The 24,562-nt window shown below is 41.2% G+C and overlaps 2 protein-coding genes across 2 annotated transcripts; one reads left to right on the top strand and one right to left on the bottom strand.

The window, feature by feature from the left end:
- Positions 1–2,036: 2,036 nt before the first annotated feature.
- Positions 2,037–3,221, top strand: gpr173 (G protein-coupled receptor 173; the record flags this gene model as incomplete). Its single annotated transcript, XM_083895328.1, has 1 exon — positions 2,037–3,221. One exon carries the CDS (start codon positions 2,037–2,039, stop codon positions 3,219–3,221), a length of 1,185 nt encoding a protein of 394 aa, XP_083751454.1.
- An 11,564-nt stretch (positions 3,222–14,785) lies between these two features.
- Positions 14,786–23,330, bottom strand: LOC310931678 (histone-lysine N-methyltransferase SUV39H1-like; the record flags this gene model as incomplete). The annotated part of the gene is made up of 6 exons (XM_083894907.1): positions 23,297–23,330; positions 20,384–20,529; positions 18,306–18,965; positions 17,156–17,302; positions 15,895–16,024; positions 14,786–14,919 (listed from the first exon to the last, which is right to left on the bottom strand). Exons 1-6 carry the CDS (start codon positions 23,313–23,315, stop codon positions 14,786–14,788), a joined length of 1,236 nt encoding a protein of 411 aa, XP_083751033.1. The 5' UTR covers positions 23,316–23,330.
- Between the last annotated feature and the right edge of the window lie 1,232 nt (positions 23,331–24,562).

Here is a 24,562-nt window from a genome sequence, read left to right as displayed (position 1 = left end):
TAATTGCTAAATCTAAATGCTAAATGTAATGCATTTTACCTCATGAATGGCTGCAATGTAGCGCTAGTAAAACGAGGTGGCTGCATTTAGTTGGACTACGGTTGAAAAAGCGAAGAAGCTACCACTAAAAGTCTCAGAATCTGGTTGTCACAATCGTAATCTCGATCGTAATCTCTCCCACAGTTCACGCAGATATGGAGATTAGGCAAAGTGAATGGTTGTTTGTCTCTAAGTTGCCATGGGATGGCCCGGCGACCTGTCCAGGGTGAACCCCGCCTATTGCCTAATGCCAACTGGGATTGGCACCAGCGCCCTCCCTAACCATCTTACGATTTGATTGGTAAAGTCAAACAGGAAGTAACAATACACTGACTAGCCACCAGGGGGTGACTCCACTAGTTTGAAAAAGAAATCCATTTGTATTCTTTGGGAATGAGCCAACATCTCAAGTGATTTATCATGTCAGTAAATATTTGTCTGAGAAGTTAATGATCTATAAATGATGGAATTATGGAAAATAGACAATAAAGCAGGTCACATATGAGTGCTCTGCCTCTGTATCTGATATAAAGTATCTGGTATAAAGTATCTGGTATAAAGTATCTGTATCTGGCATAAAGTTGTTGTTTTTATGCCCTGAAGACCTATAAAATGGTATAATCCACTAATGAGGGACTTTTTGGGAATAAATCATGACTGAAATTAAGCTGGGCCACACGGTTGGTGTAGCGGTTAGCGCTCTTGCCTTTCAAGCCCCAGTTGGAACGAGGGTCTTTCTACATAGAGTTAGCATGTTCTCCCCATGTGTGTGTGGGTTTTCTCCGGGTTCTCCGGCTTCCTCCCATCCATCCATCCATTATCTACCACTTTATCCTCCACCGGATGGTCACGGGGGGTGCTAGGGTCGCCAGTCCAGCTTCCTCCAACAGTCCAAAAACATGCATATCTTGTTAATATAGGTAAATTGACCGTAGGTGTGAGAGTGTGAGTGAATGTTTGTTTGTCTCGATATGTGGCCCTGAGATGGACTGGTGAACTGTCCAGGGGTGTACCCCGCCTATCGCCCTATGTCAGCTGAGATAGGCATAGTATCCCCCGTGACCCTTTGGTGGAGGATAAAGTGGTAGATAATGGATGGATGAAGTTAGGCTCCTCTAGTTGAAATGAAATGGCGGCCAACATGAAGTCACCGACTGAGTTGTAAACCCTGTTTTAGGCCACAAATTCTGTAAGTTTGTCGGTGATTCATTAACTCTACTCCAGGCTCGCTGGAGCCAATCCCAGCTGACATGGGGCAAAAGGCTGGGTGCACCCTGGACAGGTCGCCAGTTCTTCACAGGGCAAACACACAGAGACAAACAACCACCTACGATCATTTTAGGGTGTCAAATATATGTCTGTATGCTTTTGGACTGTGGGAAGAAACCGGAGAACCAGGATTTAAAAAAAAAAACCCACACGTGCACACGAGGAGAACATGCAAACTCCATGCAGAAAGGATTCCATGCCCTGGATTGGATTGGGTTGCACACCTGGGTCATTCTGCTGCAAGGCAACAGCTACGCCGCGTGTGTAGCCCTCAAAACTAGAAAAACAAACCAAAAATGTAGAATCACAGGGGGTGGGAGTTTGCTGGTAATATATAAAGAAAACAGTAGACACATTGACAACCACAGGAGAATCTCTGGAACAACCAGGCAAGGAGTGACGCCTAGCTCAAATATGTGTTTGTTATAATTATTATTATATAAGTCTGGCATTTTATTTGTGATCCAGTATGGGACTTCCTGGATGACTAAACTCCTAATTCGTTGTCTTTTCTGACTATTTCCAGGGTCCTGGAGGGGATCGGGAGGTGAGGCATCACATCACACCAATCAAAGGGACCCCGCTCATAATGGGGCCATGTGGATTAAGGTGTTCCTGTTCCCTGTGAACTGCAAAAAGGAAGCAACCACGAGGACGACGGAACTACGAGCTGACGGAGGAGGCGGCGGCGGGGCAGTGGTGGCTTGGGTGCTTGAAGAAAAGGTGGCATGGGTGGGGAGCGATTCAGGATGGCGAACGGAAACGAGAGTAACGAGGGGCCTGCGGGGTCCATGTCTGCAGTGGTGGCTACAGCAGGAGGGATGGTAGCAGAGAGTCCCTCCTCAGCTGTCTCTACCTATATTAAACTGGTGCTACTCGGGCTAATCATCTGCATTAGCCTCGTGGGCAACCTGGTGGTATCTCTGCTTGTACTGCGGGACCGGGCCCTGCACAAAGCACCTTATTACTTCCTGCTGGACCTGTGCCTGGCGGACACGATCCGCTCGGCCATCTGCTTCCCCTTCGTGCTGGTGTCGATAAAGAACGGCTCCGCTTGGACTTACAGCGTGCTGAGTTGCAAAGTGGTGGCCTTCATGGCAGTGCTCTTCTGCTTCCACGCCGCCTTCATGCTGTTCTGCATCAGCGTGACGCGATACATGGCGATCGCACACCACCGCTTCTACTCCAAGCGCATGACGTTCTGGACATGTGTGGCAGTGGTGTGCATGGTGTGGACGCTGTCCGTGGCCATGGCTTTCCCGCCCGTTTTCGACGTGGGCACGTACAAGTTCATCCGCGAGGAGGACCAGTGCATCTTCGAGCATCGCTACTTCAAGGCCAACGACACATTAGGCTTCATGCTAATGCTGGCTGTGCTCATTCTGGCCACGCACGTCGTCTACATGAAGTTGCTGCTTTTTGAATACAAGCACCGCAAAATGAAGCCCGTCCAGATGGTGCCGGCCATAAGCCAGAACTGGACCTTCCACGGGCCGGGGGCCACTGGCCAAGCGGCTGCCAACTGGATCGCGGGCTTCGGCAGGGGCCCGATGCCGCCCACTTTGCTGGGAATCCGGCAGAACTTGCACAACCAGAACCGGCGCCTGTTGGGCATGGAGGAGTTCAAAGCGGAGAAGCAGCTCGGCAGGATGTTTTACGTGATCACCCTGCTGTTCCTGGTGCTCTGGTCTCCCTACATAGTGGCTTGCTATTGGAGGGTGTTTGTCAAGGCTTGCACAATACCGCACCGGTACCTCTCCACCACCGTGTGGATGAGTTTCGCTCAAGCCGGCGTTAACCCCATCGTTTGTTTCTTCCTCAACAAAGACTTGAAGAAAGGGCTCCTTTCCCATCTGCCAGCCTGCTGCAGGACTAAACCTCATCTGCCACGAGAGCCTTATTGCATCATGTAAGCAGAGATGATGACGTGAACGCGGAGAAAAAAACCAAGGGCCAACCAACACATGCATTGTGGGAGTCTTAACTTGATTTATCATTGTGTTTGATTCAATGCAAGCTACTTAGTTAGCAGCGGGTGTAAACTAGTGAGCGTACTGGTGAAAACACTGGAATGGTAAGCATGTACCATCTACCAACCCTTTTTTTTTTCTCTCAAAACAAGGAACATATATGGAGTCAGACACTGACTTTTGATGATGAGAAAAATAGTTGAATTGCGAAAAAAAACAAGCAAATATTAATGCTGTCACTGTGGAAATCAAGCCAGACAAAAAAAAAAATCAACAAATTATATGAGCTGCTTCAGAAAGAATGTCAAAAGTAGATTGAAAGAGGTTGTTTTTCTTTAATACAAAGAAGCAACGTTTCAGTCTAAATTTCCTAATGTGCTAGCCCACTCAGACAAAGCCAGATAATGTTATCTATACAGTGACAGAGGATGTGAGGTGGAGCGATGCAACCAAGATTGTAACCGGGGACACTGCCATTCATCTTAACCCCTAAACCACGAGGCTGACCCCTAACTGCATCTTCATAAGAGTTTCTTTTTTTTAGGACTAAAATGTAAAGAAAAAAATACTGCTCAAATCTTTGACCTTAATGTATTGATTTTTGGAAAGAAAACTCAGATCCAGAGACATTCTCACGCGGTTGTTATTTTCACATCATCACATTCAAACATATGAAGTCAAAATCAGTCATTACTTGAAATTTCAAAATATGTCACATTTTGGCTTTAAATCGTAAAATAAACGGAGGAGACGACTTGCTAAGTTAATGGACGGCAGTATCAGAACATAATAAGCTGCAGATAGAGGAACATAACACCACCACCATTCAACTCCAACGAGTGCCGAGCGCCAGCCTTTATACAACTGCGATGATGTCATTTCTCATTCTCTCCGCAGACGGCTGCAGAAAACTCCACGGTGTTGGCCTCTGATTCTGATTCATTAGAAGACAAAAGATAAAACCCCGATCAGCTCAGTTCCTAGGCTCCATTTTAGTTTCCCTTTCTGTCTGATCTTTGTTCTTCCAAGTGTAAGAAAGGTCAAACACTGACGATGTCGTGGAAATCTCCCATGTCCAAATGCCTATAACGTCGTAGCACGTCAGAGTCCAGAACTTGTGCACTGATGACTGAGACTTTGGGCCAATTCCAATTCCTATCTTAACCCTCAAGCTCAACCCTTAATCTTAACTGGCCCTCAAAACCAAGTGTTGAGGGTTATTTTGTCACTTAGAAATGGGACACCCCTTAAATGCAGATACGTCTTCAGACTGTAGGCAGTATAACGCGAAAGCTGCGTTCCAGTCTGTCAACTCCAAAAAAGAAGAAGAAGAAGAACACATTTACGTCAGGATTATTTATTACGATCCGTTTGTCAGTCAAGTTATTAGGTTGTCAGTTAGTTATAAGATGATACTCATACAAATACCACAACCACGGACATATTCAGCTGACAGTTACCACACACCACGGCTTATTGAAAAGTAAACCACACCGGCCGGCTATTGACAAAAGATCGTAAAATAAAAATAAATGTTACGCAACAATGACGTCAGTAATCCATAATATGGGCCTAAACTAAGATAATACAATGGTTTTCATCATTTTTATATCTCTATTAACAAAGAAAACACTTAATCTGTAGCGTACTCGTTTGGCTGCTTTCGGCGCCATCTTTGTTATGGCAAAACACGCAATGCATTCTGGGTAGCCCGGGCTCCCAAGGGTGGTCTCGGAAAATCTCAATATTGAGGGCGATACAGCCCTTAAACTTACCCCTCAACTTAATTTTTCTGAGAATCGGGACAGCACTTGCACTAGAGGGAGCATTTTTGAGATTGAGGGTTATTGGAATATAAGGAATTGGAATTCACCCTTGGACTCAGACTCGAGCATCGACTGCATAATGAAGCGTATTCATTAGGCATAAAATATTCATGCTTATTAAAATAGCAAAACCTTTATTAATTCAAGTGTGGAAGTGTGGCTACATGTGGTTAGTAATTATCTTCCATCCTTAAAGGTGCCATATGTAAGAATGTGGCCAAAAACGGTTACATTCAAATTCAAAATACAGAGGACTTTTAGGTTTCGTTTTTTGACGTAACTGGCAACCCGTGGTTGCTCGGCAGCTGAGACTCAATTGGTAGATGGCAGTAGTTGGCGCCACATGCCAAAACATGACTTCAAACCATAAACATGATTTGCAGTCTGCAAAAAAACACGTTATATGGACATTATTCCTGAGTCTCTGTGATATATTAGGAGGATTTTTTCGGCCAGTTCCTTTAGATTTATTACATAATCCATCCTTAATCTTTGTGGACACTTGAGCATGTCTTTACTTTGAGGACTGTGAAACACTGATTGACACCTATTTTCTTCCGCCACTTTCTGAAATTTAATGATCCAAATAATAAAAAAAAAAGATGAATAAAGAAAATAATACATATTCATTGGTTAAAGCAAATCATTGTGAAGCAGCCATTCATTAGCATGCGTGTACGTGCATTTGTTTGGTTATAAAGTTCATTCAAAAGAGACAGATTATCAATAATGATAAATAATAAAAGAAAAAAAAAAAACCTTTGGTATGTCAGCTGTAAGTGGAGCATACAAATATGCCCGAGTCCGTCGTCTCACAAGACTCAGACTAATATGTGGACTCGACTCAGTCTTTGATGACTCAGACTTGAAGTTTGGTGACTCAACTACAACACTGGCTTTTTAAATCCCCCTCACACACACACACACACACACACAGTCTAACGATAGAACAAAAACGATCATGCAGTTTGACATCAAGTCAAAAAACAGAGAAATAATACGCACATACAGTTGACGCTGCAGCGGCCAGAGATGATAAGAATATACAGACTAAGTCTGTATCGTTGAAATTAATGTTTACGTCAGCGTTTCCTCTGTAACTGGAGAAAGAATTAATGAAAATACGACTGAGGAAATAAGCGATTATAGAGAAAAGGGTTATCAACCGCTGTGTCAATAAAGTCCAGCAGTTGACCCCTCCCCCTCCACCTCCTTCGCTAAGGCCTTGTTTTGCTCCAGTTGGAGCCGGTCCGTATGTTATTAGCACCTCGTTCACGAAACAAAACGAGCTCATGAATCACGGGGCGAGCAGTTACTGCAGCAGTTTAAGTCCGCGGTCGCGTGATCGTTAGACAGCGTACGCCGACGCGTTCGACCGAGCGAGGAAGAGACTCAAAAAAACCTCCGTCTAGACCGAGAAGAGAGCGATTACAGATCAATGAGCCAAAGTTGAAGACGAGACAGTGCAGAGGCTTGATTCAGTGTGACAGATATGAGCGTTTCCTGGCAACCAGTCTCCTCTGCACATTTCCACTTCAGGTTAAAAAAGAGAAAAACTTCCATCTGTTCCCAGCCATCGAGCCCTAAATCACTTTATCGTCCTCCTCACTACACTTGTGCTGTAAAGGAATTATTTTCCCCCGACGACAGACGCGATTTTTGTTAGTATTTTACACCTGGGAAACGATGTTTAGTGAGGCGAGGTGAGGCAGAGAGTGAAGAAGGGAAGTGCCGCTACTGAGCGAAACGTGAATAAGACACAAAAGCACAGTTGAGACTGAAGCTGCAGGACTCGTTCACGCAGGATTCTCCAGAATCACTCAAACTGTAGAGCTTTAACGCTTTAACAGAAGGACGTCTCGGTCCATTCCAGGACGGCCAAAGTGGAAGTCCAAATTTCAACTTGCTAAGCCGTCAAAAAGGCTGACATGATAGTGTGTCCCAGTTGTAATTTAATCGTTTGAACGCCCCATTTAAGTTCTAATCGATGGAGTCTTCTGCTTTTTTTTTTGAAATCCACAACAAAAACGGGAAAAATAATCTGTAATCCAAAGAGTTTGGAGATACATTAGTGTATGTTAGTGAATAATCACACTACACCCAACAAAAATATAAACGCACGAAGAAAAACTTGCAGTTATTGTTGTGACAAAACGGAGTAATTATCCAAAAATAACAGTACAACTTTATCAAGAAAGTGGCTTTAATTTGCGAGCATTAGGATCAATTTCAAAACAAAAGTCCTGGAGTAATGGTAGGAAAAACACAAGGGGGGTCAATGATACAAGTTCACAAACTTCAATAGCGTGTGTGTCCACCGTTAGCCTCACGCGGAGCGATACACCGGCGACGCACAGACACCACCAGGTTGTGGAATGATCGTGGAATGATGCACATTCAGTTGTGTTGCCACAGCTGTAAACGCTCAACCCAGCACTCATGATTTGTGACATCTGTGGCATATTGACAAAGTGACAAAAGTCCACATTTTGGTGTGCCCTCTTATTGACCAGACCATAAGCAGTGTCTGTGTACTGGTCACGCATACTGACCACCACTCTGCCATTGCTCCATGACTCTGGTGAGTTGAAATACTCAATCTGAGATTGTAGTCGATAGGAGTGGCCAAGTGACACTGGACTACTGGGTTTGAGCAAAACAAATCATTCCATAAACAAATGTGTCAAGAATCTGAGAAAATGTCATGACATTCTATTTTTGTCGAGTATAGAATCTAGAGCTGCAACTAACGATTATTTTAGTTGAAGCGATTAAGGTGTTGAATATTTTTCTCGATTAATCGACGAATCGTTTGGTCCATAAAATGTCAGAAAAGGTTAAAAAAACGTTGATCAGCGTTTGTCAAACCTTCTTGTTTTTGTCCACAAACCAAAATTATTCAGTTTCCATGATTTCTTTGTTATGTGGAGCAAAGACACCACGGAAATATTCACATTTAAGAGGCTAAAACATCTTTAAGAAGCGAAAAAAGGCTTCAAACCGACTAATCGTTCAAAATATATGACGATTAATTTAGTAATTAATTAATCAATCAATTAACCCTAACCCACTCGTGTCTTTTTGTCCAATTCAATAAGCCGTACACACAAGAATACCGTGCAGATGTCCTTAACTGTTAATTTATGTATAAATTAGTGATCTGTGGAAACTGTAACAAGCTACAATTCACTCACTGCAACTAAACTCAGTTTGAATGGTGAAAACAGAGCCATGATGGCCGCCGCTGCCCCGGAGTCCAGATCCTAAAGTGAGATTTAAATCCTCGTTATTTCACTCAGACCACTGAAGATGGTGGTGATGAAGCAGCAAAACTCCCACTTTATTTATTTATTTATTTTTTCACAAATCAATGAACGTTTTTTTTTTTTTTCTTCCTCTGAACGACTTTAGCGTAACTGGAGGTGCAGTTAAGGTGGAAGTAGATTGTACGAAAAACACGAGTCGAGGGCAGTGCTGTTTTTTTGGGGGGCGGGTGGGTAGGGTTAGGGTGGGATTTGCGACACACACACACACACACACACACACACACACACACACACACACACACACACACACACACACACACACACACACACACACACACACACACACACACACACACACACACAGTAACAGCATGCCACCATGAATCGCTAATCTTCTCCTTGTTTTAAGAATTATGGCCTTAACTCCATACTAAAGTCAAACCAATGCAACAACAGAGCGGAGGAAAAGTGGAAAAGAGGAAAGAGGGAAAAAAAAAAAAACTAAAACGCAACACTGTGTACACTTTTGAGACGCCTGCTCTTCCCATCACGTCCAGCAGGGGGGCGCTGTGGTCACGGAACAGAACACTGGCAGCAGTGAAAGAGTGACTTAGCGGACTTTTCTCTGCTCTGGATTATTTTGCGTCTTCCTCTGCGGAGCGAAGGGGAAACGACGACCACATCTTCATTAGCGAGACGGAAGAAGCCAGAGTGACGCGTGGATTCACGGCTGATGCTGCAGAGGCCTGACGATGCTTTTTATTGTTATATTTACGTTGCCTCGGGCAGATTATCTTTTGTAAATTTACTGTGACCTCTGTATTATTTAGTGTGTATTATATTTGACGGCAAACTAACTTTGAAACGCAACGGAAGAGTTTCCTGGTCATTGTATTTTTACTGTGACTGTGTGTGAGTGAGTGTGTTGCTATTATTGGCAGGTTTTAGGCTACGTTTACACGAGCACGGGTATTTTAAAAAAAAAACAGAGACTTTCCCCTGCGTTTGTGCCTTTCGTTTACACACAAACGGCGATTTCTACTCTGAAAACCTTGAGAATGAGGTTATTGTCCCGGAGGAGTGGCGTGACAATTTTAGGATGTCGCCATCATCGCTGCTGTCACTCTGTCACTTGAATACTTACGTCCATACATCGAGGGTCAGAGGTCAGTCGTTATTGTTGTTGTCGATGAGGATTCTGATTGGCTTGTATGGCTTTCTCCTTCTTCCTACACTGCCGCCCACAGGCTTGGCGTAGTTATGACGGCTCTGTAAAGCATATTTATGCGGGTTAATATAAATGGAAACGATGATGTGTGCACAAAGTTATTTTGGAAAACGGAGGGAAGAAAATTTCTTAAAATATCCAGCTGGTGTAAACGTAGCCTGAATGTGTGTGTTTGTGTCAGACGATGGTCACATGAATGTCAGGAAGGAATGAAGGGAAATACCAGCTCGGTCTCCAGGATTTACATTTCTGCAAACCACACGTTTGCGTGAGCGCTCACGTTTCTGAAACGAATTATAAATCAGTAAATTACTCCTTGGTCATTTAAGTCATCCTCTACCAGAAACATTCGTAGGATTAGGAGCAGCGCCCATGTTTGCTCGGGGGTATCCCAACCCTGTTTAGACTCCAACCGGCAACCCTCTAGTGACGAGCCATGTTCCTTTTCCACTTGGAAAGAACACTGGAATACACAATGAACAATGAGCAATGGGGATTGAGCACCTTGTTGAGGGGCAGCTCAGTCCTTGAACTGACAGGGATTCAAACGAGCTCACCTCCAGTTGCAAGCCCAGTTCCCTTCAGCTCAGCCATGAGCCGCCTGTATGTTTCAGAATCAAAGTGATGTTATTATTTACATGTTAAAGGAGACTTATTATGCAGAAATCTACTTTTTAATCATTTTAATACTTATATTTGGGACTCTGGAGGCCCTATGAGTCAGCAAAGTGTGAAAAAAGATGTTTTGTGGTCCTCCTCAGTCTAAGTACAGGAGATAAAACACACTATGTTGACTTCTGCACTCATTGCTACGTCACAATGAGATGAATTGTTGTCTCTCTGAGCTCCACTTTGTCCCTAAAAAACACCAGAGTGCAGGCGAGGGCGATAGTATCCTGAAGAGTGGAAGTCTGCGAAGTGTTCTATTGTTGTCTGCACAGTGCAGCACAGAGTTCTACAAAAACTTCCAGCCTCAGAGGATTTACATTTTATATATGATGGCAATGTGCCGGCTAGAGTCGGCAAATGATGGCTTTTCCAAATGCTAACTGCTGTTAGCTGCCGTAAGCCTCAGTGACGCTGACGTAGTTTCCTGTGTGCCATTTGCATATTTAAAGAGACAGGCCCTCAAAAGAGAGCGTTCTGAACAGGGCTGTTTTGGACACCAGGGAACTAGGGTTAGCTTGGAGAAATAGGGTATAATATGCACATCATGTGTTTAAAGCATTTGTGACGCAATTCGGCGGAAATGAGGTCATCATGAGTGCTTACTTTCCACTTTTCAGGTCCAGTGTTGCAGAATTAGTGACATCTAATGGTGAGACTCGGAACAATGGTAGCCAGAAAGATTGTTGTTCTTTGCGTAGTGAGCAAAGTACATAAAAGTGGCTTCATCTAAAGCCATGTAAAACTTTTTTTTTTTTACTTCAAAGCAATTATACACACTGTAGGATATTCAATTTTACCACGCACAAGTACACTATAATCCTATTAGCCCCTTCTAAATGTTTAACACTGGACCTTTAAGTGATGAGTTGTCTCTTAGCTTAGCTGGTAACTTAGCTTGTAAACTGGAGGGTTGCCTGTACGAGTCCCCACCAGGTCAAAGGGCGGGGGTACCCCTAAGCAAGGTACCCAACCCCCATTGCTCCACGGGCGCTGCTCACTGCTCCTAATTCTAGGAAGGTACAGAGTAGAATTAAAGGAATGAAGAATTTCCCTGAAGGTTAAGGTTAATAAATAATTAAGATGAATAAAGTATATAAAAGAAAGAGAGAAGTGTAGTGGGCTTAAGTGACACTGAAACAAAATGTCCTGGTATACACTACCGTTCAAAAGTTTGGGGTCACCTATACGATTTTGTCGTGTTTTCCATTAAAATTCAGACTTTTATTCATCAAAAGAGTTGCAAAATGAATAGAAAATATAGTCAAGACATTGACAAGATTAGAAATAATGATTTTTATTCCAAATAATCATTTTGCCCTTTGGTCAAAGAACCAGCAAAGCTGTTTTCAGCTGTGCTAACATCATTGCACAAGGGTTTTCAAGGGTTTTCTAATCATCCAATAGCCTTCTAACGCCATTAGCAAACACAATGTACCATTAGAACACTGGAAATGGGCCTCTATACACCTATGTACATATTTCATTAAAAACCAGACGTTTGCAGCTAGAATAGTCGTTTACCACATTAACAATGTATAGAGTGTATTTATGATTCATTTAATGTTAAGAAAAAGTGCTTTTCCTTCAAAAATAAGGACATTTCTAAGTGACCAAACTTTTGAACGGCAATGTATAACCTTTGGATTTGGGTGAGAAAGGAGGAGATGATGTCGCTTCATCATCGTGTCAACAATACGCGGTTAAACCTGGGTTTGCATTAACGTGACCTAGCATCACTGTCCTTGAAGACCGGGCTGGAAAATACCGAAGAGATTCATTTTGCGTTTTTAAAAAGATATCATTCCCGCAAATGCTTCCTCTCCATTTCCTCATGTCGACCCCTTTTTTCTCATACAAAGATATGAATGTGTTTTCAAAAACCAATGATGTTTACTACAAGTTCCTTTTTTCAAAAAACAAACAAAAAAAAAACATGTGTAACAGATCATTATAAATTGGGAGTGGATTTTTTTGTACATATTTCGGGACAAATGAAGGTGAAAACAAGCTTGCGATAAAGCATCCGAACAAAACCAAATATGACTGCATACCCTGGCGTCTTTCTGAATGTTTCATTTCATTAAAACTACTCTGTCAAACTGACAACTTTCATGATCATACATACACGTTCAAAAACACACAACAAATCGGGTCAATAACAGTGAAAGTGAACACAGTGAGCTACGTGTCATTGAGGTTATGCAAGGAAAGTACTTTCTAAACCATAATGATGTTTACATCATATCTATAGACGTTAAAGCACACCGTCAGGTTCACAGGACATGGAACTTCCTGTTTTGGAAGCCGACTGACACGGATTTTCTATATTTTCATCACTTTCTACTTGAGCTCTGTAAAAAAAACACGCCATAAAGAAAGCAGCTTTTGTTTTTTAACCTGACTTCACAGGTGCAGTGGGTAGGATTTCTGCAGTTATTGATCAATAACTCCATAATAATGATAATAATAATAATAATAAGCCAGCATATTGTAAATCAAATGATCCAAGAGACTAAAATAGACCTTACCTGTCTATCTGCATCTGGACCTGACCTGCAAAAGAAGACATTGACCAATCAGAGCAGAGCTATTCTGTGTCCATGTGAGAAAGACACTAAAACACACGATCAAACACAAGTTTGTCATTTACAAGTGAGTATTTCTGTGCTCATGTGATGAGAAGATCACGGGACGGAGCGCTGCGATCATAAAAACCTTCAACATTTAAACAACCAGCAGAAAACAAACTCAACAATCAAACTTTTTAAGTTTCTACTCACTGTCCAAACATCGATAGTGAAAAGAGGGAGGCTTTGTAAGCCGTCAGTGAGTCATCAATGATTCCACAGCAGTTTCTCAACAAGTTGCAGTGTTGCTTTAAGATACTTTAACCTCTGCATTTTTGCTTCAAATCTCCTTTACAAAGTCACGTCAAACCCTTTTCTTTGTGTTCCCCATCTCTAAGCAGATCAGATCAGAGAGCACTTTAAAGAGACACGAGTTCTCTAAACTGTACCTCAACGCACCGTCGTGCTTCATTTGACCCAGACACACAGGCCCATCTGGCCCAGCATGGCCCACCTGTGTCTTTTGATCCTCCACAAATCCAGCAAATCCAAAGCAATCCCCACCAACGCTGTCCAGAGAAAACAGACAACTGTCCGGCCTTTTCCTGAGGATACACTGAAAACTGGTGTGGCAGCACGCACTCACACATATATACATATACACATATACATATATATATATATATACGTTATAATAGGTGAAGGTGAAAACCCACTGTATGTTGTGGATAACTGTCGCTGCTCAGAAGCTCCATCTAGTGGAAACATGTCAAAACAGCCTTGAAAGCAGAATTTTTTTGTGTGAAATGAAAACATAACAGCAGCATCCGTTAACTCCATAGCCATTTATTTACATTGTTTTTCTTCTTTCCCCCCACCCCACGACACTGAAAAAAAACAAGCACTGACAACTTCCCGAACCTCGGTCGCGCTCGTCATCCGTCTCAGCGTCACAGCGCTGTGCGCGAGTGAGAGGAGGCAGTAGAGCATTAATTCTCCAAACAACGTCAAACTTGGCACTGCAATCAATCAATCCATTGATTGATTCGAGAGTGAGATATGCGAGTAACCCACAGACAGGCAGATGTTCCTGGAATTTACAGATAGATTAAGAGAATGTAGACTGGAAATAAGAAAAGTGCTTCTTATTTATTTTAGTTTAGACTAGTGTAAGAACTTTTTCATTTTTATTAGTGCTGGGCGCGTTAACACGGGTTAACGGCGTCAAAGTTAACGCATGGCGCGTTTCCATGACGCCTGACCGGAAAAAGGCGCGCATGACGTCGTGTTTACGTGACTCCACATTGTTAAAACAACGTGGGTTTTGTCCGTCCAAAAACTGTATTTTCAAACAAATAAAATACAATGATTAAATCGATATTTTATTTGCAATTTGTGTATTTTGTGGTCATTTTTGTGGGTCCTGGACACACTCACAATTTATCCACATCATATTCAGTACAAACACAATTTCAGTGGGGGGGGGTTTAACCACAGTAAATTAAAGTATCTGGTAAACTGTATTATTTTTGTGACTTTGGTGATCGATAGACTCCATTTTGAGTAACACAAACATACCGAGTCAAGTCTTTGTTGCTAACCACTCACTCACTCTCCTGTATTAAAGTCCATGCAGAAGGTGCCGACCAAAGGAAGTTCATAAGAAGTTTGCTGCGATGGGAAAAGGCTGTTTAACTGCGACACAAATCATACTCTTAAGATTGTGTTTTTTTTTTTTTTTTTACTGTTTTCGAATTTTAAAAATAATAACTAACAACTACAATGAATGACATCATAACCGCAGAGTGATGCAGGCTGGTGTCGACGGTGGCTTTGAGCTTTCATATAAAAAAAGTACATTAAAAGAAAATAAACATTTCATTTTTAAAAAAAACAAACAAACAAACTGTACAACATTTCACATCTTCATACAAATACCGGCTTCGCCTCGTCAGAAGAGATATTTCCGACAGGTGTCCGATCCACACCGACACTCCACTCGAGTCCTCTTCTTCGGCGAGCTGGGTAGCCCCGCTTGACTGAAACTGGTGTCCATTTTGGTGCTTTCTGTGTCGACTGGGTCAACTAGAATCAAGCGGAGCAAAGACACGGTGCACCTCTTATTGACTGGTAAAAAAGAAAATTTACAACCCCACTAAATACAGAAGCAGTGCCCTAAAGTCTGTGTAAAGCCAGTTTTAGTCCAAATGTAGAACATAGAAATTAATGTCTGCATGCACTTCCAGTACGCAACGTAAACATTGATCTTAGCTGATTTAATGTAGCTTACTCGGGCTGCAGCTATCGATTATTCCTTGATTAATAGGATTTTAAAAATAAAAACCAAAAAAATGTTTTTAATTTTTTTTTTATTATATAAATAAGAATTTGAATTTTGCGTTTTGCGTCCTCGATTAATCGAAAAATAATTGGTCGAGTACTAATTACAAAAATATTCCAAAGCTGCAGGCCTACTCTCAATAAAGGAATAAATGCGTTTATTGTTTCAAATGCGCTCTGAGCTCAGAAAAAAAATAACAATCAGTAAATCAGAAAAAAAATTACTCCAAAAAACCAACCATGAAAAAAAATATATAGATATAAATACTAGAAAAGCACTCGGAGAGCGCAGACCTCTAGCAAAGCAGCTCAGTGCCTACAAAATACACCCTGCTGACGTGCAGCGTCTACAGATCGCGTCCATAATTTAATCACTTGTTCGTGGTCCCATTGCAGACATTTCCTGAGAATTTTATCGAAATCCGTCTGCGACTTTTCTAGTTATGTTGCTAACAGACAAACAAACAAACTCCGGCGAAGACATATACCTCCTGGCTGAGGCCAATTACTCTTTGGTTACGTCATAAAACGTGTGCCTTTTTATGCTTCTGTGGTGACACATCTTTTGTGCCACCTACTGCTCATCCTGGTGAACCGCAGTGGAGAGAAACAGATAAATGCACATTTTCTTTGAACAAACTTTGAAAATGCATTTAAGGTTTGCAATCATTTTTGTTGTTGCTCTTTTTTTTTTTGGAAACGCTAACTAATGACACTTACTTTGCATTTTGTAGTCAAAGGTGAGCTCCTCCCCCGCCCGAATAGCCCGAGTTGAAAATAAAGCGATTCTGGGAAGCCTCTCATCGATGTTGTCGATGAACACGTTGAACACCTGCAGATTAGGGTTACACTGCAAACGGAACACAATGTTAAGTGAGGGAGATTTTCACAAACAGTCTTTACATACAAATAAAAACATTTAAAATTCATCTTTTTCAACAAAAGATCCCATCTATGATGAAAAAAAAAAACAGCATGTTTTAGAGACATTAGTAAGTGCATAAGTATTCAATCCAGATTTTACAATTATTGCAATATTATTATGATTATGATAGCATAGTTATCTTCTGCGATGTTTGCAGTGACAAACTGTAAATACACACTCATTACAGATATCTAGTTATCGCGACATGACAATGTCCCAAATCGAAGACATGGCTCGACTCATGACGTCACAATATAAAATATAACTTATTATGATACTATAACCATAACGAAATAAAACTTTGGGTCGGAGTTCTCGAGGCGCTTCGTCCGTTTCTGCCATAATTATCGTAAAAAAAAATCATAAACAGCGAGCAATACTGCCTCCAGCACTTCCTGTAGCTAGTTCTGGATAGCTGGTTTGGTCGTGTTCGTTTACACTGCAGTTACAGATGAGCATGAAGCGGCCGGTGTGTGATTTACAACAACAACAACAACACAACGATGACGTCGACTGCAAAAAAACAGCTTACATTTTAGCGTCTACGTTTTTTTTTCAGTCGATGTAATCTTTGCAACCCTATCAACAGCTAGTGCCGCTAAAAACAACTAGCGACTACAAACGGGCATTAGGTCACCAACTCAACTTTTATTTCTTAGTAATGAAGAAGGTTAAGGGAAATTTATCGGAGTAAAAGTACACATTATGTTTCAGAAATGCAGTGAAGTAAAAGTAAAAGTGGTCAGAAACATAAATAACGACATAAAGTACAGATATGTGATAATAGTATTTGTGATATTATGAGTCGATCAACCACTCCCACATCCATGTTTGTGTTGCAGTTGTGTAAACAAGCAGTCATTGTCAACTAGTTGTCAGCACGTCAACACATCCAGTCACCGTAACTTTTTAAAAGTTTATACAGGTATTACTATTACGAATGATACATAATGTAATACCATGTTCTAGCCTAGTTTTAAGAACCGAAACACGACACGCATGAAAATCGTCTCCAGCTCAGCGGCCCAGTATGAACTTTACTGTTACTTTACTCACGCTGTGGTTGACAAAGTGGGAGATGTTGCCATGGTGCGCGGCGTCTACTGTGTACACGTCCTCCACATAGTCCAGGTCAAACAGGTATGTCGATCCTTGTCGATCGTACACCTGTCCTCTCCTCTCTGCTTCATCTGTTGTGATGATCTGTGGGAAAGGAAACACCGTAGGATATCTCACTGGAACCAGTGTTCGGGAATAGAGCGGAAACAATTAATTTACTAAATTGATCGCAACTATTTTGATCATCAATTGATCGATTTGAAGATTTTTTTCATGATTAAAACATGATTTCTAATTGTTTTAGCTTCTTAAATGTGAATATTTTTTGGGTTTCTTTGCTCCACATAACAAAGAAATCATTAAAAACTGAATCATTTTGGTTTGTGGACAAAAACAAGACATTGGAGAACATCGTCATTTCCAGGTTTGACAAACACCGATCAACGTTTTTTTTTAGCATGTTCTGACATTTTATGGCCCAAACTGAATTAATTAATTATTTAATTGGTTGATTAATTAATTGAGAAAAAAATTGACAGATTAATAAATTACGAAAATATATATTTTTTTTAACTATACCAATAAATAAAGAAAATGCAAACAACAACAAACCAATTACTAGGCTTTGCAATGCCAGCACACACAAGCTAAGCCACAACCAGTAACATGCATTTTAAAAACAAAAGAAGCACCACTGACAAAAATAATAATAATAAAAATAAACAGTTCCAGAGCTGCAACAAACGATTATTTTCGTAATCGGTTAATCTGCTGTTTATTTTCTCGATGAATCGTTTGGTCCAAAAAATGTAAAAAAAAACGTTGGAAATGACAACGTTCTCGAATGTCGTGTTTTGTCCACAGACCAAAATTATTCAGTTCTAATGATTTCTTTGTTATGTGGAGCAAAGAAACGAAGAAAATATTCACATTTAAGAAGCTGAAACAATCAGAAATCATGTTTTAATCGTGAAAAAAGCTTCAAAGCGATTAATAGATGATCATCTCTACAGAGAGACTTATCAAATGCCAAACATAGACTCTGACCACGTCCCCTCACACAAAACCTGCCTCTTCCATAATCAGAAAGTTGCATTAAAGGGTGAACAGTTAAAAAAAGAGAAGGACATAATAACTGAGCTCTCACCTCTCCGATGTATTCCATGACAAACGTGTTCTTCTTGATGCGTTGTAACGCTCGAACTCCCCAGCCCCGGCCGTTCTCCGTCTTAAAGATGCACAGGTCAAACTGGATGCCCTTCTGCACCACTCTGTTCAGACAGTCAGGGCCACAGCTGCATCTGGAGTTGCACTCGTAGATTGGCTTCCCTGGTCTAATCCGGACCTGGCCTTTCTCGCTGTAAGCCATGCGATGCAAAGACGCTCCAGGGCAGCATCCGTTTACTGGGTCCTCGACACAGTTCTTACACTCGCAACCCACGGCCATCTCATTCAACACGATACCCTGGCCTACTTTATAGTTGTTGATGTAGGTGAAGTTTTTAGGCGGCCCCTCAAGGTCCACTTCGTTTGTGACAAATATGCGGCCCGGGTGGTTACGAGTCAGATTTAAATGCTCCTGCCAGCGCTCCAGATTCAGGCGGAGTTTGGCTTTCTGGGTGAGGAAAGACGCAATTTCCCTGTCCAGTTTTTTAGGGACGGAGCGTCTTTTGTGTCTTCTCAACACCTCGTCAAGGTCCAGGTGGAAGCGCTTCATCAGTTTGGCGCATTTGAGGTTTCTCTTGGGCTCCCAGGTGTTGTCAGACTCTGGAAACGTCTTCCACTTGACCAGGTAAAACTCGTCGTCCTGAAACACACACAGTTTCACTTAGGCGCATGGACTACTTCACAAAAGGTTAGAACAATAATATCTACAATATCTGCATCATTTCTTCATTAGACAGTCTTATCTAACAGGAAATGAAGATTGTAAACCATCTACACTCCTGCACCAAAGTACATACGCTACCGTTCAAAAGTTTGGGGTCACTTAGAAATGTCCTGAAATACACTCTATACGTTGTTAATGTTGTAAACGACTATTCTAGCTGCAAACATCTGGTTTTAATGGAATATGTACATAGGTGTATAGAGGCCCATTTCCAGTGTCTTAATGGTACATTGTGTTTGCTAATCGCGTTAAGGCCACAGTTTAATTCTCCGACTGTGTAATGCGTTATCCGACTGCGTAACCACGGAGACCCCTCGAGCCTTCATAGTTCTCCATCGTGGTGCCGGACACGCACTGCAATTTCCCACCCGATCAGTAGGTGTCGCTATGCAAGGTTGTTGTGCTTTTGGTTACAGTGAGCAATGGCGTCCAAGAGAGTTGTTCTTGCAGCTGAATAACATTTAAACGGTGGCCGTTTCTCACCTGAAATAAATATTTTTCTGTCCAGGAACACAGGTTTAAGATCATTTGAGGCGAGAAATTTGCCATTTAGAGTCTAAACATGTGCTGTGTGTATTAAGATATGACGTATTTATAGTTTGGCAGTGACACTGTCGGCAGTGATCGGCTCCACCTCTGTGAAGGCTATTGGATGATTAGAAAACCCTTGTGCAATGATGTTAGCAGATGTTTAGATGTTAGCTTTGATGAAAGGGCATAATTATTATTTTGAATAAAAAAATCATCATTTCTAATCTTGTCAATGTCTTGACTATATTTTCTTGTCATTTTGCAAATCTTTTGATGAATAAAAGTGTGACTTTTAATGGAAAACACAAATAAATTGCCCAAAATTTTGAATGGTAGTGTGGAGAACATCGGTGTTTTAAGCTCACAGAGACCCAGGCTGCCTCATTTGCAACATTTGTGTCCCTTGCGTGAATCCAAATGAAGGACTTCAAACACAAGTCACAAAATAACATGTTTCAAATTCATGATGAAAGCAGCAGCGAATCAACAACTCCTGTGTGCTGTGAAATGAAACTATTTTATCTATGGACTTTGGTGTGGAGGATGAGCAAACACAAAGCGACACAAACGATGGCCAGCCCTTATCATGCGTCAGTACCTTGTAAAACACCCACACATCGAAAAATTTGATCGCTTTAATCATTCTGTTGCACTGCTGTCCGTTTGAGATAAAACACTAACATTATATATGTAAGCTGCACATAAGTAACTGTGTGAAATGTTGCATAACCACTTGGAATCTTCCACATATGAAAAAGGCTGTTTTAATAGCAGTCATGCATTATGAAATTTGATCGATTTACCTTGGTCTTCTTGTAGTCACAGAGAAACTCGACCTCGTACTCGTTGACGTTGGCTCTGTTCACGCCGAGCTGATCAGACTGGATCCTCTCTGTGCGACACAGGGCCTCCAGCTCGTCCCAGGACATCTTACAAGGTATGCTGCAATCTGACACAGCAACTCAGCGTTTAACCACTGCAGAGTCAAGCAGCAAAACCACAAACTACAGCAAAGTCTACGGTAGTCGTGAGTGAGACGACAGACTGACACAAAACAGCTTCAGGGGAACTACGGTGGCCTTCACAGACCAGAGGGGACGGCACTAATCACCTGCTTCAAGATGCCAAACGCATTCCATGTCTGCTGTAGAAACACGGCAGCACAGGACGATGGCCTCTGTGAAGCCTCAAGTACATGCAACAGTCATAATCTAAGGCTACAAAAGACCAAATAATATCCATCTATAAAGCAAATTGTGTCTGTGACAGGCATATCTCGCTGATCGTTAGTCAGATCGACCTAGGATGGTTGAGCATGGCCCGATGGTGTGCATCCTTGATTTTCATGTTTTTATGAGTAATTTAAATTTTTATTGACTTATCACGCTACACCCAGCAGCGGCGCTGTGTGGAGCAGGGAGGTGGGAGTGAAGAGGCTGTCCTCATGGCGGGTGAGACATTTTCACGCGGTTCAACGCAGAACATGGTGTTATACTGAAGCGACAAAGTCGGTGTCCATCCACCAATTACGCAAGCACAAATTTATTTAACAATAGCATGCTATTATTTTGCGGCTAACTTGGCCAACCCGTTTCCAATGGTAAGCTAGCGAGGCTACGATTAGCATTAGCGTAGCTAGCTGTTTTGTGACAATCAGCCACACTGGAATCTCTTTGCGAGGCGTATTTGATTTGCGTTGTGCCTAATGAGGTAGCACAGTGTTTGTATAATGTTAGCCTTGTCGTTCCTTATCATACATTACCATAACTGAAAAATCTTCTTCAGCACTCACTATAGGAATACATACTTCCTACGGGCACTGCACTAGTTGATTTTAAAGTGATTATAAATACTAATAGGAAGTATATAAAATTTTTGCCAATAAATCCTCAAAAAGCTTACACACTGGACCTTTAAAGCGACGTTGTTCATGCTGGTCGCACAAAAAAATATGACATGACTTTGACACTGATAACAATGACTTACTTCGGCATATAAACTAATTAAGAGGAATTCACTCATATTCACCATTAATTAGGTGCTTACTAACATATATAAGTCACATACTAGCCCTTTATTAGTAATTATTAAGCACTTATTCTACATAACCTTATTCTACAACACCTCTATTACAGCATAGACTAAGATTTTTTCTACATATACGGTGTTAATATGTGCTTAATATTTACTAATAAAGAGCTAGTATGCTACTTACACGCATGTTAGTAAGCACCTAGTTAATGGTGAATATGTGCTCCCTAATCCGAAGTGTTCCACTCGATAAAAAATATGAATTGAACACAAAATTGGTTCATATACAGTGGAAATAACAATCAGAAAGTACAACCGAAGGCCAAGGACACTAAGTTTTAAAAATTATTGTTTGAAAAAAAAAAATAATTTCCAAAATATGGATCTGGATGATGACCAAAATAAAATTATTTGTTCCTTGGTCCACAACCTAGAGTAATCGTGTTGTCCATTAAAGAAGATAGTCTGAAAATGTGTTTTAATTCCTTAAAAAACACTCAAACCAATTCACAAAATAGTTGACGAATGGATAGTTTCAGCCCTAATTGTAATTGTAACAAGTGTGACAGTGCCTGAGAATAGCAATGTAATTAAGACCATAAGATGCTGAAATGACAACTAGATTTTTGTGAAAAAATCTAATTTAAACGTATTAGATTAATCGTCGTCTTCTTCTATTGTGTTAAAAACGTTCAATATATTGTACATCAATATGTTTGTGTATTGAACAATCACAACACATGCAATCCTTTTAATTTATAAATATAAGGCAGTGGTTGCCTAACTTTTCACAGTCCCGTATCCCTTCAGAGATTTGATGCAAATCGAGTTTTCTTTGTTATGTTTTTGTTTCTTTTGTCTCCATGTACCCCCTCCATTACTTTGCGTACCCCCGTTTGGGAATCCCTGGTATAAGGTATAACATCTGTATGCATTTACACATAAAGCAATCGTCCAACATGGTAATTATTCATATATATAATGTGACATATCGTTTTTAAAATCGACATAACGCATTAAAATGGAGAAAGCAGACGGTCGACAGCAGCAAAAGGACCACGCCGGTCACTTTATTATTCGTCCCTTGTACCTAATAAAGTGGCCGGAGTGTATTGTTGTTACACTCTCGTCTTCACTTCGCCGTGTCCTGCTTTAAGTTCAGCGCCGCTTCATTCATTCACAATAAAACGTATCTATCGTACCGTGTTAAGATTTGACGCAAAAAAACCAAACCAAAACAAACCAAAGTGAACTGAAATCAACGGCGTTGACGCAAAGAACTGCGGCGACTGCCATTTAAACATTAATGTGACGCAGCATGGCGCGTGAAACTGCTCGAGTTACGTTTGCCCGCTAAACCACAACAGCAGCAGTTTCTAAACAACACAATAACTAACGCAACAACCCTTAAATACTGTAACAGTAGAAGCAATTGTGACACGCGAGAAAAGCGGTGGCTAACAAAATGGGCTACGCCGAACAGAAAAGGAACTTTAGACAACTAAGTTGGCTCCGGACACTCACCGTGATGCGCACTTCCAGCGCTCTTTACGTTACGTGAATTCAAAGGCTACGAAAGCGTGTGTGTTCGGTGTCTTTGAAAGAGACTCTGCCTACACGAAACAACACGAGGACAGCGGACAAAGCCACGTTAAAAAAAATATATATAAAGCCCTCTTAGTTACCTTTCAAATTTTCCGCCATGTTTTCCGCACAACCGCCAAAACAGGAGAACATACGTTGGTGGGCGGGATCACGCTGCGAAACACAGAGGAGTGGCTGCTGATTGGACCGGCGTCGTTTTCCAGGCCTCTCATTGGTTCACAGGGACGACCGGAAAACAATGAGTGACGTAGGCACGTATTGTGCGGAGCTGGTGCTATTCACCAATGATTTACGAAACATTTAAATTTTGGCCATAATACGTCAACGTCGTCGCCATGTTGGTCCTGACCAAGAGCAGCAGTTCACGGGGGAGTCGTAGTTTTTCTGATTGCAAACATTACAACGGTTACATTTCTCTAATGATTTATATGTAAAACGTTAATGTTAAAAATGGGAAAAGTCCGTAGTTTACACTCTGTCCATTTACAACACTGTATTTTTTAACGTCGGTGACAATGGTGTCACAATGGTGCTGCTTGGTATAAACCAGGGGTCTCAAACTGCGGCCCCCAATCGATTATTACATGCGGCCCCCCACTTAATATCATGTTATAATGAAAACATGGCCCACGACTTCACCATCTAATGTTATTGTTATTAATATATGTTTTTTATAACAGTAATAATAAGACATTTAGTCATTATTATCCCATTATTAACTGTATCATTATACAACATTCAGTTACATATATAAATAGGCTTGTTAGGGCCTGAGCCACGAACGGCAGTGGCCGAAACGGCTCCTGGTACAAATTTTAATTACAGTTGTCCGCACTATTTTTGATGTCATTTAAAATAAATGTCTGTTTTTGATATTAATACATTCATTTTGCATCATAAATATTATTATTAAGTATACCCCCCCCCCCCCACTTTTTGTTCTCTAGGCCGGCCCCCTCTTGACCACAATAGATGCGCATTGACCCCCAGGTCATTTGAGTTTGAGAGCCCTGGTATAAACAGTTTGAGGACCACTGTGTACTATATTATATAAATACTTATTTACTATAATTTTCTCAATGATTTTATTATACAGTGAAATACTGTATTTTTTGGACACCGAATTTCACGCTACCGCTTATTATTCACCATTATTATGGTACATTTTACCCATTCAATTTCAGTGTTACTGAGAAAACAAATATTCAGGGGATGTTTTGTTGACAAAACACACACACACAACTACAAAAAAAATGAAAAACAGAATGTATCAACATGTACAATTATTTGTAGGTACTAATAAAATTCAGCTTTTTCAACACATGTAAAACAATTTAATGTTAAAG

Source organism: Microchirus variegatus (assembly GCF_963457635.1).
Source record: "Microchirus variegatus genome assembly, chromosome: 9".
Classification (NCBI taxonomy): Eukaryota; Metazoa; Chordata; class Actinopteri; order Pleuronectiformes; family Soleidae; genus Microchirus; species Microchirus variegatus.
The sequence above is the reverse complement of the archived record's forward strand: the minus strand, read 5'-3'. Positions and strand labels throughout refer to the sequence as shown.